General features: G+C 42.4%; 1 protein-coding gene across 2 annotated transcripts in view; it reads right to left on the reverse strand.

Moving 5' to 3' along the window:
• LOC100559385 (C-type lectin domain family 2 member D) overlaps nucleotides 1–14,425 on the reverse strand; it is a 70,939-nt gene extending 56,514 nt beyond the window's left edge. The window contains exons 1-6 of one of the 2 annotated variants that reach the window (XM_003217937.4): nucleotides 14,214–14,405; nucleotides 9,725–10,144; nucleotides 8,364–8,492; nucleotides 7,958–8,145; nucleotides 6,947–7,050; nucleotides 5,689–6,512 (exon numbers count right to left, since the gene is read on the reverse strand). In XM_003217937.4, coding sequence (XP_003217985.1) covers nucleotides 6,383–6,512; nucleotides 6,947–7,050; nucleotides 7,958–8,145; nucleotides 8,364–8,492; nucleotides 9,725–9,848 — 675 coding nt within the window. In that variant the 5' untranslated portion in view covers nucleotides 9,849–10,144; nucleotides 14,214–14,405 and the 3' untranslated portion in view covers nucleotides 5,689–6,382. Of the gene's footprint in view, nucleotides 1–5,688; nucleotides 6,513–6,946; nucleotides 7,051–7,957; nucleotides 8,146–8,363; nucleotides 8,493–9,724; nucleotides 10,145–14,213 lie in introns of those variants that run through there. The other variant, XM_008105641.3, reaches the window with a different exon arrangement.
• Nucleotides 14,426–16,368: the final 1,943 nt, after the last annotated feature.

Raw genomic sequence — 16,368 nt, forward strand, 5'->3', positions numbered from 1 at the left:
AGCAACCCGAAAGATAATTGCATCTATCAAGTAGGTAATTAAGGTACCGCTTATAAAGTGGGGAGGCTAATTTAACTAATTTACAACTCCATAAAAATCATCCAGCCACCGTTGGAATGAAGAAGTGCTGTCGCAGTGGATGATGAAGCAGCTGCTCCCCCTGTGGCCGGCCGGAATTGAACATCCCCTCAGGAGAAGGTTAAATTGCCTCTGTGTCTGTCTCTGTCTCTGTTCTATGTGTATATGGCATTGAATGTTTGCCTTATATATATACAACTAGCTGTGCCCGGCCACGCTTTGCGGTGGCAAAGTCTGGTGGTATGGGAAATAAAGTATTGAGGAATTGGTGGTAGTTAAGGTGAAGGGTAAAGGTTTTCTCCTGACATTAAGTCCAGCTGTGTCCGACTGCACACTGAAGTGGATTATATGGCAGTGTGGAGTCAAGATAATCCAGTTCAAAGCAGATAATATAAGATTATAAATGGGTTATATAGCTGTGTGGAAGGGCCTTGAGTCTACACTGCCATATAATCCAGTTCAAATCTGATAATCTGTATTTTATAGGCAGTGTGGAAGAGGCCTAAGTGAGGCTTAACTCTGCCTGTCCCCTGGGCTGAGTGGGTTGCTAGGAGACCAAGTGGACGGAGCTTAGCCTTTTAACTGGCAGCAATTGGATAAAAACAATTATTCCTCTCCCTCTAATTAGGACTTTATTTTTCTTTTCTTTTTGTTGTATGAACGCAGAGGAATGAATGAGGGGTTGTGCTGCCAAGTTTAGTGTTTCTGGGATGTGTAGTTTTGTTGTTTTGTCCTAGGCCGAAATTTCATTACCCTTTTATATATATAGATGTCATCCGCCCTGAGTCCCCTTCGGGGTGAGAAGGGTGGAATATAAATACTGTAAATAAATAAATAACCACATTAATTTAAAAGAAATCAAATGAACACAAGAATAAAAATTTTTTATTAAAAATCCATTTACTTATAAAATAGTGAATCGAGTTACTGAGAAAAGGCATCTTGAGGAAGATAGAAAAAGATCCATAAATCAAGGTAAGTAGAATAGAAAAAAGAAGGTTTAAAAGAAGAATCTCTTTCTCCATTTCATTTGGAAAACAGGCCCCTTCTACGCTGCTATATAAAATCCAGATTATCTGCTTTGAACTCATATAATCTAGTTCAAAGCAGATAATGTGGATTATCTGGTTTGATAATCTGGAAAAAAAAGAAAAAATATAAGAAAATTTTCTCAAAAAATCCAAACTTTAGGTCACATTAAATTTTTCGCGGGTTGATTCTGGCCTGCCATATCATTTTCTATGGCCCTCCAGGTGCTGGGCTTCAAGCCCTGTATTCCTGATCTTTGGATATTATTACTTGACTTGATGGGAGCTATGATACAGTAACATCGGGAAGGTTGCACTTTGTCAGAGTGGGGTTTGATTTGAGATACAAAGCTTGTGGACAGGATGCCTGACTTTGAAATATCCCAATCTCAGAGCCACAACTGCGGTTGAATTGCAATTGCTATCATCCCCAGTCCACATGGAGAATAATCATAATGATGGGGGCACAATTGGACAAAAGCTTGGGACTTTGGAGGCGCATCTCCATTGCAGAATTCATACAGTTTAACACCACTTTACCTGCCATGCCTTGGTGCTCTGGGACCCTGGAAATTGAAGTCCGGTGAGGCAGAGAAAGTTAAAAAGACCTTGTCAAACTACAATTCCATAGATTCCATTTCACTGTGCCATGCAGTTAAAGCTGTGCCAAACTGAATTAACTCCAGATGCAGGCAGAGCTCCAATCGCTGCTTGAACCTGGAAACCTTGGGCAGGTGATCTGCTCTCAGCCTCAGAGGCAAATCCATCTCTGAGAACACACCTTGAACTTCATCAGATTATGATGGGAAGTGTTCAGAAGTGTTCAGAAGAAGAGAGTTCAGTCCAACTCCATTTTGTAATAAATGAAGTTTTCCCCTATCTTTTAATCACACTGTTTTACTTTTTCAGTGCACTCACCTGTCTTGTGTATTTTTCAATGAAGAGGTTTCCACACTACAGACATTTGGCCACGCCCACTATCCCACTGGGTGCTTTTTGGTACTTCAATTCCCACAATTCCCAACAGCAGGAAGGGAGAGAGAGAAGGGGTAGGAGGGAAACCCATTTGGAAGGGCAGCAGCAGAGGCTTTAGCTGGTGTTTTGGACTACTACTCCCACAATTCCCAACAGCAGAGAGGGAGAGAAGAGGTGGGAGGGAATCTCATTTGGAAGGGCAACAGCAGAGGCTGAGCTGGTGTTTTGGACTACTACTCCCACAATTCCCAACAGCAGAGAGGGAGAGAGGGAGAGAAGAGGTGGGAGGGAATCTCATTTGGAAGGGCAACAGCACTGGCCCTCCCAACACAGGACACAGACAAATCCTGGAAGGAAGGAATAAAGGTACCCTAAAAGGCTTTTTTTTTTTTTTTGCAAAGTAGAAGCTTTTTGAAGTAGCTTACAACCAAACCTTCCTGCTTGGGGAGGAAAAGGAAATTGCCTAAAAAAGTTTATTTTGACTCCTCCCCCAATTTCTCCTCTCACAAATTGGGTGATCCTAACCTGAGAGCAAGGAGTGATAAAAGAAGTTTTCCCTGACATTATGTCCAGTCGTGACTGACTCTGGGGGTTGGTGCTCATCTCCATTTCTAGGCCGAAGAGCCAGCGTTGTCCATAGACATCTTCAGGTCATGTGGCCGGCATGACTGCATGGAGCGCCGTTACCTTCCCGCCAGAGCAGTACCTATTGATCTATTCACATTGGCATGTTTTCGAAATGCTAGGTTGGTAGGAGCTGGGGCTAACAGCGGACGCTCATTCCGCTCCCGGGATTTGAACCTGGGACCTTTCGGTCCGCAAGTTCAGCAGCTCAGCGCTTTAACACACTGTGCAACCAGGGACCCCCGCAAGGAGTGATACTTCATTAGAAATTTGGCAAAACCTCCGGAGTTTTGACAAAAATCTTATTTCCTCAGCTCTTGGGAAAAAAAATGCTACTCTCTAGGTTTAAAAGACTCAAAAACTGCACTTTAACCAAAACTTAAACCTAGTGCAATACCTGAATTTAAATGTAGAACTCAGTGGAATTTAAGTTATGTGATGAAGTGGCTGGCTTGTCAAGGAAATCCCCCCTGATGGGTTTGCTTTAAGAAGTCAAAAGTACACAGCAGCCACACAAAACCCTGGGGAGGAAAGCTTCAAATAGAATTTAGGGGAAGGAGGGGTGCAAGAGACTCCAAATGAAGAAAGGCAAGTACCAGAGAAGAAGGGCGATCGTCTCGGTTCACTTCCCTTAATAAGCCTCTGGGATCCCAGAAACGGAGAGAAAACCGTTGCTTCACTTCAGACCCAAATTTGATTACAATACATCGAAGAAGGGCAGGGCGACAGCTCACCAATGAACAAAAGCCACGGCATGGACAGATGGGCTTAGGGATGAGTGGCATGAAACTGCCAGAGCACGAAACTGCCAGATGAGATGGCATGAGTTTTGAGCCATGGGAACGAATCTCTGGATCTCTGGGCTCGCTGATCCCCGCTATTAAATGAAGCCTGAAACGCAACGAGTAGAAAACCGCAAGAATGCATGGTCTGGAATTACTTAATTAGCTAATAATACAGTAGAGTCTCACTTATCCAAGCCTCGCTTATCCAAGCCTCTGGATTATCCAAGCCATTTTTGTAGTCAATGTTTTCAATATATCGTGATATTTTGGTGCTAAATTCGTAAATACAGTAATTACAACCAGAGGCGGTTCAACCACCAGGCCAACTAGGCAGTTGCCTGTGACGCCATCTTGTTGGGGGCGCCATCGAGGCAACTCCTGTCTCCTTTCAAATTGATTTGAACCCGCAGCGGAGAGTTCCGCAGATCCATCACCTAAGGAACGGAGCGGGACCGCAGCAGACTATTGTTAAAAGATCTTTTTTTCTTCACTTTCCCCTTCCCTGAACTATGTAACAAATCCCCCAATAAAAGTAGCGTTCATTTTTAACAGTAACACTCTCTACCTGGTTATTTTGTGTCTTTCCCTGACTCCTTCTTTTGCATGAAATCTTCTCTCTCTCTCTCTCACTAACCCGTCCGATCTTTAAACCCTGGCGGAGGCTTCGCCCGCCATAGGTTAATACGGCGGGCGATACAAATTGGCTCATATCTTTATCAAAATTACCCCTAGCACGCTCCTCTTTTAGTCCTAATCCTTTCTAAGGCTCCTGACTCAAGGACCACCAACAGAACCAAAATCGGTCCAGTTCTCGGCACCTAATCAGCTGACTGTCAAACGGAACCGACTGCTCCTTTCAAGCCAGACTGCTCTCTTCCAGCCTTATCCCGGACTTTCCTCTCCCCGCGACCTGCGGGATGGTTTTAGGAGATCCCTGGTCCCTTTCTGTGAACTGGGGATGGGGGGATCGCTCCCCCGCTGGGGAGACATAGTTCTCCAAGGACCTTCACCCTCTCTACAGCTGCCAGGAGGGTGCCTGGACGGGCGCCCTCCACGTTCCATTCATACCTTCATAATTTTATGAAGGAGAAGAACACTCTTCCCCAGACCTATCCCTGAACTTATGAAATCTTATACTTCCAAAGACTGCAACCCACATGTGCCTCTTCCCCATGCCATCTCTATGAATTCCTTCCACCACAGATGAACTCTTTTCCTCATGTATCCGTGAATTTTCATATTCTATGTACCTGGACACCCTCATGAATCACTGTTGTATGAATTTCTGATCGTTGGGCTAACTTCATGAATTGTAAAATCATGCTGCTAAAACTCCACTTTTATGAATTTCCATATTGGGTTCCCCAGATGTTGTGAACTTCGTTCTTATCAAATGTTCTCAATTGTTTATATCATTCATGATTCCCCTTTATGCAATGTAACCCACCTCTATGGATTCTCCCTTACTTCCTTGAAATCTATCTATCTGCCTATATGTATTTGTACTCTTTGGGATCCCCAGAAAATATGTATTTTTCCCAGCTGGGTTTATATTCCAACTTTATTTTATTTTTCATTTTATTTCATATAATTGCCAAGTCATGAAATCAAATAGGGAATATTTCGAACTCAACTTGAACCCCAGAACCTGCCCCATTTTCTATGACCCAGGCTTACCTTCCCAAAAACAAAAGGTTAATCCGCTGCCGCTTAACCCAATCAAATTCAGATTGCATGGACAATATAGGGCTTGAGTCGCCGAATTCGGAGTATTTGACCTAAAGGTGATTCGCCCTCAAGGCAAACATTGTCATATCTCCTCCAAAAGGAAATCCAGGACACCTCAGGAAGGCGCCCTGCTGAGCCCATCACCACCCATCCCTACTTCCACCTCTGACACCCCAAGGCATATCTGAAATCTGTATACGTGACAGGAACCCTTGATTGCTGTCATTAATCCCTTTAGAAATCGGCCGGGCAGGAATTAATCCGATCTTTCCTGCCCTGTCACTTCATTGTTTCAATAACTCCCGCCTTCTCCTCCCTGATTGGCTCGAGTGGGGACAAAAAGCAGCTCCCTATTGGGCCAGCAGAGCAAGGCGGGAAACGAAAGCCCGCCTCGTTCAACCCTCTAGCCTATCCGCGATCAGATGGGCGGGGGAGCGGGGCGGGAAATTCAAGGGGCTGTCAGACTGAAACATTGTATAAATATGGCTTTATTTTGGTTATATGGTACCCTAGTAGACTGAATGATCACTACTAGAGTCCTTTTCAGCTGAATCGCTCAATAAAGACTCCTTGGCGGATTTTCCTTCAACTTTGGCGGACCTTCTTCATTTCGGCTTCAGGTTGTATTGCGGCTCATATTCTCCTATTGGCTCCGCCAAGGTCCGTTCTCTCAGGACCGGATCGGGACTCTCCTTAAGGGCCCGATCCCCTAAAGCGCGGTCGACAACAATATTTAAAATGTAATATTCAGGTTTAAAAGTGAATTTCTTTTTTTAAAAAATTTGTGAGTGGGTGTGGATCCTTTTCCAAAATCCCTTAATCCCTTTACATTCCCACCATACATCTAAAATAGTCACTGTTTGGGCATTGCACTTCCAACATTCCTTCTTTTGATTTTTATAGTATTTAGATAATCTCCGTGGAGTTAGGAACCATTGAAAGAACATTTGCTACCAGTTCTCCCTTAATTTTAAAGAACTCGAATATTTTAATTTTATCTTCCACAGTTTTTTCCCAATCTTCGAGGAGAATTGGGTGGCCCAGATCTTGTGCCCACTTGATCATTGTATCTTTTACCCCTTCTGATTCGGTACTCCACTCAAGTACATTTTGAAGGGCCTCAGTGTATGTGTAGAGGAGGAATCAGGGCTCCATTTCTGCAGTTCAGGCAATGCTTTTAAACATGTCTTTGCTACAGACCCAGCGTTCTTCTCTTGTGCAGCTAGAGCTGGCAACAGCTTTATGATTCAAATATGCACATCTCCTTCCATTTTCAGTTGGAAGTCTCAAGAACCTGAGGAGCAACAAAACTCTGTTAGGCAAAAAAAAAATTATGTATGACTGTTAGAATTAAAATTCACCAAAAGTTTGAGTAATCCACAGCCTTATAATGCATATTTCATTTATCTCATTGGTTGAGTGTCAGTTCACTAGCAGATAGATATTTAACTAAACATAACAAATTTAGAGCCCAAAACATGTGTTGCTGTACTTAGGAGTTTTTGAGCATTTGATTTAGAGTTGCCTTGTTGAAAAGTAGAAAAGGGTCCTTTACTTTCAATGATTGTGTAGAAGTGAGAATTTCTGGCCTTGATAGTCATCAAGCAATACATGCTGAAATCTCCTCTTCCACACAAACACTGAAGGTACAAAAGCCTCTCCAGTTTTCAACCTGCCAACCCTAATGTGGGCATTTTTTGCTTCAAACAGAACAGCAAAGAGACCTACCCTTCTGTGAAAATGCTGCCATTGATCCATCTCCAAGGTTGACCTGAATCTTTCTGTAGGCCAATCCAGTGATCAGGAGGGCTTTTGTAATGTAAAAAGAAATCCTTAATCAAGAAAGGAAGGAAGGAAGCACAGATTACCAACTCCAGTTTGATGACCAATTCCTCTCATTTGAGAACTAGATGAAGGAAAAATAAAACCAATGTATTGTCGAAAGGTTTCATGGACTGAATCACTACGTTGCTGTGAGTTTTCTGGGCTGCATGGCCATGTTCCAGAAGCATTATCTTCTGACATTTCACCCATATCAATGGCAGGCATCTTCAGAGTTTGTGGAAAGTCCAGACTGAGAGAAAGAACTCTTGTCTGTTTGAGGCAAGTGTAAATGTTGCAACCAGCCAGCTTGATTAGCATTTAATGGCCTTGCAGATTCAAAGTCTGACTGCTTCTTGCCTGGGGGCATCCTTTGCTGGGAGGTGTTAGCTGGCCCTGATTGTTTCTTGTCTGGATTTCCCCCGTTTTCTGAATGTTGTTCTTTATTTACTGCCCTGATTTTAGAGTTTACCAGTATTAAAAAAACTCTAAAATCAGGACAGTAAACACCTCCCAACAAAGGATTCCCCCAGGCAGGAAGCAGCCACACCTTGACGCTGAAAGGCAATTCAATGCTAATCAAGGTGGTCAATTGAAACATTCACAACTGTCTCAAACAGACAAGAGTTCGTTTCCCACCTTGAACAGTCCACAGATATATAAACCCCACTGGACTAGTTTCCAACATACCTCATTACCTGTGAGGATGCCTGCCATAGATGCATGTGAAACATCAGGAAAGAATGCTTCTGGAACATGGCCATACAGCCCAGAAAACTCACAGCAACCCAGTGATTCCGGCCACGAAAGCCTTTGACAACAGTTGATGGAGTATTTTTTAAAAATAGTAATAATTTTAGTGTTATAGAATTTGATGAAAGATCTGAGATTAACTGTGCTCTGAATTTTTATATTTACGAGTGTTTCTTGGGAGCCGACCACAGCCAAGGAGGCATTGTGGGAGGAACAGTGGCTGTTGCCAGAGGTCCAGTTTCCTTCATTCACTGAAAAGTAGTAGCATTTCATTTGATATCCCAGCCAACCTTTTGGACAAGGATCAGCAAAGACAGCAGGGAGAAGATCTGGACATCCTTCGTTTTTTCTCTCTGGTGATGCAAAAGATTTCATAAACTAGGATGTTAATAACATTGTCCAAACTGTACCTGTCAGAACGTCAGCACTGAAAAGATTAAGTTGAGCATGAATGCAATGGATCTATTAACAAACATTCTAGACTGCTCACAAATATGTTAAGAATTTTTTAAAGTTTAATATAACTGATAAATTGCACAGTATAATTGGACTAATGCAGTTCTTTACTCACCTGTGAACAAAATGGCAAGGATCAGAATAATAACTGTCATTGTCAAAATTACTAAAGAAAAACATGTTACAGGTACGACCCACTCTCCTCTTTCACTCTTGTAGCACCAACAGTTTTTCAAGGAAGACCCTTAAAAGTAAGAAAAAGGCAGGATGAATTTGTACCCAGGGTGAATCTAACAATTTTGTGTAGATCAAGATAAAACATCAGTGAACAAGAGGAACTTAAGAAAGTGAAATTATTTTTAGGTAGGATCATCAGGGATTTTTTTTCTTTTGCCACATTTTTATCTTTAAATATCCATTAACAACCCCTTTCCAAGAATGTCTTTCTTGAAAGCCAGCAACCAAGGTCCAAGGACACAGCTTCCTCCACTTATTCCCTGTTCCCAACACATCTGTATAGTTGGTATCACCATTCAGAATGTCCTGAAAATTTAACTTTTAGCTCATTGCATGCTGTCATGTCCCACATCACAGAAATGAAAGATGCAATTCTGTTTCCTGAAGACCACTGAATTGATTTTCTAACAACACCCCTCCACTAGGACTACCAGCCCTAGCATAAAATAGGAATGACTATCTCCTAATAGGTAAAACTTTACAGAAGAGTTGACTGTAGTGAGGATGTCCATGGACTATGTTCTTAACTCAGAATAAGGAAGGGGCCTGCCCTTCCCCAATTGTATTTATACAATACATAGTTCAAATATCTGTAAAGATCTCACATTAGGGATGCAGAAATTCCCCATCCCACAGTTCTCCTCAGGCCAGTGTGAAAGGACATGAAGGCCCCCCCCCCCAATTATATCATGTACTTAAATGAGAGAAAAGTCTGCGGGCTTGGAGCTAAGGACCTATATATTCTTTCTAGACTTTCAGTGGTGCAGCAAGTTAAACTGCTAAGTCAACAATTTGAATCTGTGGAGCAGGGTAAGCTCCCACTGTTAGTCCCAGCTTCTGCCAACTTGGCAGTTCAAAAGCATGCAAATGTAAGTAGATCAATAGGTACCACTCCAGCAGGAAAGTAACAGCGCTCCATGCAGTCATGCCAGCCACATGACCTTGGAGGTATCTATGGACAACGCCGGCTCTTTGGCTTAGAAATGGAAATGAGCACCAACCCTCAGAGTCAGATATGACTCGACTTAATGTCGGGGAAAAGCTTTACTTTTACCTATAATGTGCATACATCCAACGAGATATATATATATATAGTGAGCAGAAAAACTGCCTTCTGCACAGGAAGAAGGGGAGCTCGTCTTTCTTAGATGCAGGTTAAAAGGTTGTACATCCAATTGGGTTGGCTGTGAATTCATAGCTTTTCTGGAAATACAGTACTGTCTATCTCATCACACTCACCTTTTTTAAAAGGTGCTTTTCGGCAGGATCTTCTGCCCAAAGGCATTTTGACTGCTTCAATCTCAGCTCCTTTCTCTTCTTCATTTAGGTTCATTCGGGTTTCTTTTATATGAGCTTCAGCCATTTTTCTTGAGAATACACAGCTCTTAATTGTCCACACTAAGCCTATTCTTGCTGCAGATTTTATTCACGTGATATGATCAGAGAAAACAAACTTTAAATACCATTTAATCGTGAACTTTATTTTGTGCCTTTGCCCTTCTAAACTGGCAATGCAGTCTTTCCCTTTAGTGCTGTATAAAACCGTTGTTTTGTCTGCTCTTCTAAATCAATGTAAATAGTCCATATTCTCATTTGCTGAAGTGACAGTCTTTGTTCTGTGAAGATATTCTCCCTTTCTGGTCTGTCTCCAAGATTCATCTGTATTGAGGAAAACATGCACAGAATATAAAGTTTGTACTATTTTCATTTCCACATGAAATATACTTTTGTTGCATAGTGGCTTTTGCTAGGCTGTTTTAGCTTTGCTTCTACAGCTTTGCAACAAATATGGCACAGCAGTATACAACCACCTTTCCCAATGTAGTGTTTTTAGTCATTGAGCTATAATTCCCACTATCCTAATTCAATATGTATGTAACTAACATATGTACCTAGCGTTCCCAGGTATGCATTTTCTAAAGCAGTGGTTCTCAACCTTTGGGTTCCCAGGTGTTTTGGCCCACAACTCCCAGAAATCCCAGCGAGTTTACCAGCTATTAGGATTTCTGGGAGTTGAAGGCTAAAACATCTGGGGACCCACAGGGTGAGAACCACTGGTCTAAAGGGACCATTCACAATATCATAAAGGTTTTTGACACAGATTAACTCAGGTTAATTTTTTCTCCTTGCAGAAAAAAAACACTGGCCTGAATATAGGATTCTGTCAAAAACATGATCATTATCAAAGTTTTGTCATGTTAAGGGCTTTTTTCTCATTTCTCCGGCTCACTTTCATCTTTGCCTGTCCTTCTAAGACCTCCCTTAGAACATCTCTTTACTGACACTTTAGTTCTCTTCCATTTGCCATCTCTTCATCTCAAGGCCTGTCCAGATAGTACCTTTATCCCAGGAGCTCCCACAGTAAACAGGAGGGTGACCAGACACCATTGCCTCAAAACACAGAAGCAACTGCTGCAAAAGGCAAAAAAGGCAAGATTTCCAGGTGCAGGAATATCGTGGTTTTGAGCTGAGCCGAATATGCGGACATGTCTGTATGTCCCTGCAAGTGTAAATCATGGGATTTTTTTATCTGGGTTTGTACCTGGGTTTCAGTTTATTTATTTATTTTATTTATTTATTTATTTATATACCACTCTTCTCCCCCAGGGGGACCCAAAGTGGTCTTACACAATGGCAAGTTTACTGCCACATATAATACAAAATATAGTAAAAACCAACAAAAGTAAAACACACTTAAAACCCAATATCATACCCAATTAAAACAGTAAAACACTGTGTGGCCGTTACAACAGGGCCAGTAGCATTTGGCCAAATGTCAGAGCCAGTCTGTATTAAACTTCACATTAATCCAATGAATACATCTATCAATATATATAAAAGAGTGATGGCATCAGGGCAGCGGACAAAACAACAAAACTCGAAATTTGACAACACAACCCATCATCCATGGCTGTAGATTGATACAACAAAAAGAAAAGAAAAATAAAGACCTAATTAGAGGGAGAGGCATAATTGTTTTTATCCAATTGCTGCCAGTTACAAGGCTAAGTTTCACCCACTTGGTCTCCTAGCAACCTACTCAGCCCAGGGGACAGGCACAGTTAGGCCTCACTTAGGCCTCTTCCTCAGATTATCTAATTTGCACTGGATTATATGGCAGTGTAGACTCAAGGCCCTTCCACACAGCTATATCTTGCATTTGTCCCTGTTGAACTTCATTTTGTTAGTTTCGGCCCATCTCTCTAGTCTGTCAAGATCGTTTTGAATTCTGCTCCTTTCTTCTGGAGTGTTAGCTATCCCTCCCAGTTTGGTGTCATCTGCAAACTTAATGATCGTGCCTTCTAACCCTTCGTCTAAGTCGTTAATAAAGATGTTAAAGAGGACCGGGCCCAGGACGGAACCCTGCGGCACTCCACTTGTCACTTCCTTCCATGATGAAGACGACACATTGGTGAGCACCCTTTGGGTTCGTTTGCTTAGCCAATTACAGATGCACCTAACTGTAGTTTTGTCTAGCCCACATTTTACTAGTTTGTTTGCCAGAAGGTTGTGGGGGACTTTGTCGAAGGCCTTACTGAAATCCAGGTAGGCTACATCCACAGCATTCCCCGTATCGACCCAACTCGTAACTCAACAGTACTCCTAACTCAACAGTGACAAGAACTTGAAACTGGCCACCCGCTCCACTTGGTCTCCATTTATGACCAAGGACTGGATTTCTGGTCTGTTTTTTCTGTAGTTGACTATAAGCTCCTTGGTCTTGCTGATGTTTAGAACCAGATTATTGTCCCTGCACCACTAGCATAGTTTTTATCTGCTTTAAACTTGAATATGTGATTCCCCCCTGCCAGATAACCTGGGATAATCAAATAATCTGGGATAAGATCCTGGCATATATTGGGAAAGTGTGGAAGGGCCCTAAGCCAAACTTCACAGAAATTACATCAAGACTTCCTAACTCAGGGGTCCCCAAACTACAGCCCCATGTGGCCCATCAAAGTCATTTATCTGGCCCCTGCCACTGAGGAAGATGTGAATGGAGTGAGGGAGGAGGGAAAGGTGCGCTCCTTTCCCACCCCCTCTCTCCCCCAGTGCGCACCTTCCCAAGCTTTGCTTGTTTATAATAGTATTTTAATTATTATTTAATTAATAATTATTAAGGGATGCTTTGCTAGTGCTTTTGGTGCACAAAGGCAGAAGGGGGTTGGACTAAATCGCCCAAGGGGCCTCTTTCAACCCTCTTTATTATTGTTGTTGTTGTTGTTGTTAACATTGAGGCTGGGTGGCCATCTGTCAGGGTGCTTTACTTGTGCTTTTGGTGCACAAAGGCAGAAGGGAATTGGACTAAATGGCCTAAGGGGTCTCGTCCGACCCTCTTTATTATTTTTATTATGTTTATGATGATGATTATTAGCATTGAGGCTGTATTTGTTCCCGTTTTGTTTTGTTTTTTTACTTCAAAATAAGATCTGTGCAGTGTGCATAGGAATTTGTTCATAGTTGTTTTTTTAAAACTATAGCCCGGCCCTCCAACGGTCTGGGGGACCGTAAACTGGTCCCCTGTTTAAAAAGTTTTGGGACCCCTGTTCTAACTGATCCACAGATGTACTATGTTGATGACTCTTTAAAACGTTGCTTTCAACTCCTTCCCTGCCTCGCTCTTTCATTCTTCCTCTCCCTCGGAATTTCAGGCTGGAGCTATACTGCCCTATAATCCAGTTTCAGAATGTGGATTAACTGCGTCAATCTGAATTATAGGGCAGTGTAAATCCAGTTTCGGAAACCAGGAGCCCCAAAGCGACTGGGCCATACCTTTCAAGGGGAAACGAACGAAGCGAAAGGGCAGGTTTTCAAGCCGCCGAAAGAGAAATAAAAAGGGAAGCGAAAACTGGCAAGCAACAGGAAAGGCTGTTGACTGCGGAAAGGCGTCAAAGGAATAAGAGGGGGCTTTTTACACCTCCCGGGTTAGATAAAGTCTCCTTTATCTGCTACTTCTTTCTAACCCGGGCAGATGAGAGGCCCATTATATTGAATCTGCAGGCGAGCCTGGTCTGCCTCTTCCTTTAATCGGGAGGAAGCAGCGCTCATCATTTTGTGGCTGAAACCCGGGGGACGGGGATAGAACAGACCGCGGGAAAACTACAGTAGAGTCTCTCTTATCCAACGTAAACGGGCTGGCAGAACGTTGGATAAGCGAATATGTTGGATAATAAGGAGAGATTAAGGAAAAGCCTATTGAACATCAAATTAGGTTATTATTTTACAAATTAAGCACCAAAACATCACGTTATACAACAAATTTGACAGAAAAAAGTAGTTCAATACGCAGTAGTGTTATGTTGTAATTACTGTATTTACGAATTTAGCACCAAAATATCACGATATATTGAAAACATTGACTACAAAAATGCGTTGGATAATCCAGAACGTTGGATAAGCGAGTGTTGGATAAGTGAGACTCTACTGTAGTTGGCAAGTAGAAAGTGCCCCGAGGAGTCTCCGATCCGGGTTGGGACCGAAGGCACTCCCTTCCAGGATTAAATAAATTCCCGAAATTATATTGGCTCACGACCATGGAACACGCGCTTCAGTACCAGCTTTTGTGGACGCAGGAGCAGCAGCAGCTTCAGATTTTCACATCCAAACCTAAACATCCAAGACCTTGGGACAAGAGAAGCTGAAAAGGCGGTGAACGGCTGAGGTTCCTTTCCCAGGACGGAACCAGGCTGGAAGGAAAGTCATGTCAGCAAAAGTCTCAAGATCTTACCTCTCCACGCGCGACGAGGCGCGGAGCTGCGCAAAGAAACGCTGGATCTCTTCGGGAAACAGTCGCAGCCCACACCAGAGGTTTCGCTCAAAAGGCTCTAACGCCACCCACTCCGCAGCGAGTGAGTCTGAGAGCGAGTGAGAGGCATCGCCGCCTATATAGCTGGCTCGCCCCACAAGCACACGCACATCGCCTTGAACATCCCGGGACCGCCCAAGTGCAGCAAGGCCTTGCAGACATATGTGTTTTGTCATAGTCTGAACTCTCTTTATGAGGAGATAGCACTGTAGAGCACAGGGCTGTAGCAAAGGGGGCGGGGGAGGGGTTCACCCCCCCCCCCCCGAAATATTTCAGGTTTGTTTTTTTTTAAACCTGGTTTACTCATGAATTTTAACTGGTTAACCAAATCCCCATGAGTGCCCACTGAAGTGTATCTGTCTTGAGTTTCCACTGAAGTTTATCGCTAGAGCCAGATTTCTAAATTATTTTGTGTTATGGAACTACTCCTCATGATTCATTAAAAAAGGTTCAACACCCCTCCCCCCAATTTCTTTTCTGGCTATGGTCCTGGTGGAGCTTAAAGCACACATAAATAAAATGGCTGCAGGAAGCACAAAATGGCTTTGCCTTGGCTAAATGCAAAAGCTCATATTTTGTGGGAGGAAGCCCCACACTTTCAGGGAGGTTCTCCTTCTCGGTCGAAATGCAGCCCAGTGTGGTGTGTTAAAGCAGCCCTCTGGGGAATCCTCAGCTCCCACAAAAACATTGTAGGGGTTCTGCAGAAATTCTTCATAATCTTTTTAAAACGTCATCTTTGAGTATAAAGATCTCATTGAATTTCATTCTTCCTCTGGTTCCTCTCCTGTGGCCTTGCTGCCATGGCCCTGCTGGGAATACATGACTCTGGATAGCTTTGCTCAGTTTAGTCCAGTTCAATGTGGATTTTATATAGCTGTGTGGAAGGGGACACAGTGAGATATTTGCTGCCACCTTTTGGCAAGAGAGCTCATACCTGAAAGAATGATTGCGTGCAGCTATTCAGAACTAACAGGCTGAGTTATTGCTGATGATGCAAATACAAAAAAAACCCCGAATTAAATAAATAATAAAATAAGTGGTTTCTAAATATGGGTTTCAAACTGTAATAAAATACATTCCACCTCAATATTTTAGAGAACTTCCTTAACTTCCTTAACTGGTTCAAAGTGTGACAGTCTCCTTCTCTGGGGTTTTTAAAACAGAGATGGCTAAATGTCAGGAGTGCTTTGGTTGTGTATTCCTGTGTGGCAGAATAAGGTTGAATAGGATAGCCCTGACTGTCTCTTCCAACTGTATGATTCAACAAAATATTTTTCACTGCCAAGAACTGAAGTGAAGAATTAATTGAATACCTAGGCATTCAACTTATATCCCTCTCTTGCACCTTTGGATGGCAACAAAGAGAAGTATTTCCATGGGGGTGAGGCAACAGAAATTTAAGATGCAGAGAATCCTTCCAGAAACTATACCCTCTGGCAAGCAGAATCTGCTCTAAAAATAGAAGATGCCTATTTCTCCAGGGTGCAAGACTGAAGGATCTCCGTTGATTAAATTGTAACAATTGGAACCAATCAAACTGAACAACAAATACTTCCTAGACAACTTTGGACCCTCCATGTCTTCCTTACGAGGAAGCAAACTTTATGGAATCATCATTGTTTTGTGGCACCTTGGGTTTTTCTCCAAATTTTAGCTAAGTACTAAAATTTTGTGGCAGCTGTCAAAGGAATACTTACCATTAAGAGGGTTTTTTTTAATAGAAACCTGGTATTTCCATCATTATAGCAGGTAAGGGAAAGGGACTTGTTTCTTCTATTGTTTTTGTTGATAGCATGGTTATTAGAATACCAATTTGTTGTTGGTGGAAGCAACCTTCTCAAGCCTCCTCTATTTAATGTTTGCCTGTTTTAAAATATGCCATTTTATATCCTGAAGTATATATCTATTTAGTTTGTAGTTACCTCATCTCTGTATGTAGAGACCCAATATATACTGCATCTTTCCTGATTATGGACCATGTTTAACCTATGGGATTATGGACCCTCACCCCCCAATTAGAGCCTGTTGTGATTATCATTGATAATCACAAAATAAAAGTGTAACATTTTATTTTGTG

Source organism: Anolis carolinensis, chromosome 2, assembly GCF_035594765.1.
Source record: "Anolis carolinensis isolate JA03-04 chromosome 2, rAnoCar3.1.pri, whole genome shotgun sequence".
Taxonomy (NCBI): Eukaryota; Metazoa; Chordata; class Lepidosauria; order Squamata; family Dactyloidae; genus Anolis; species Anolis carolinensis.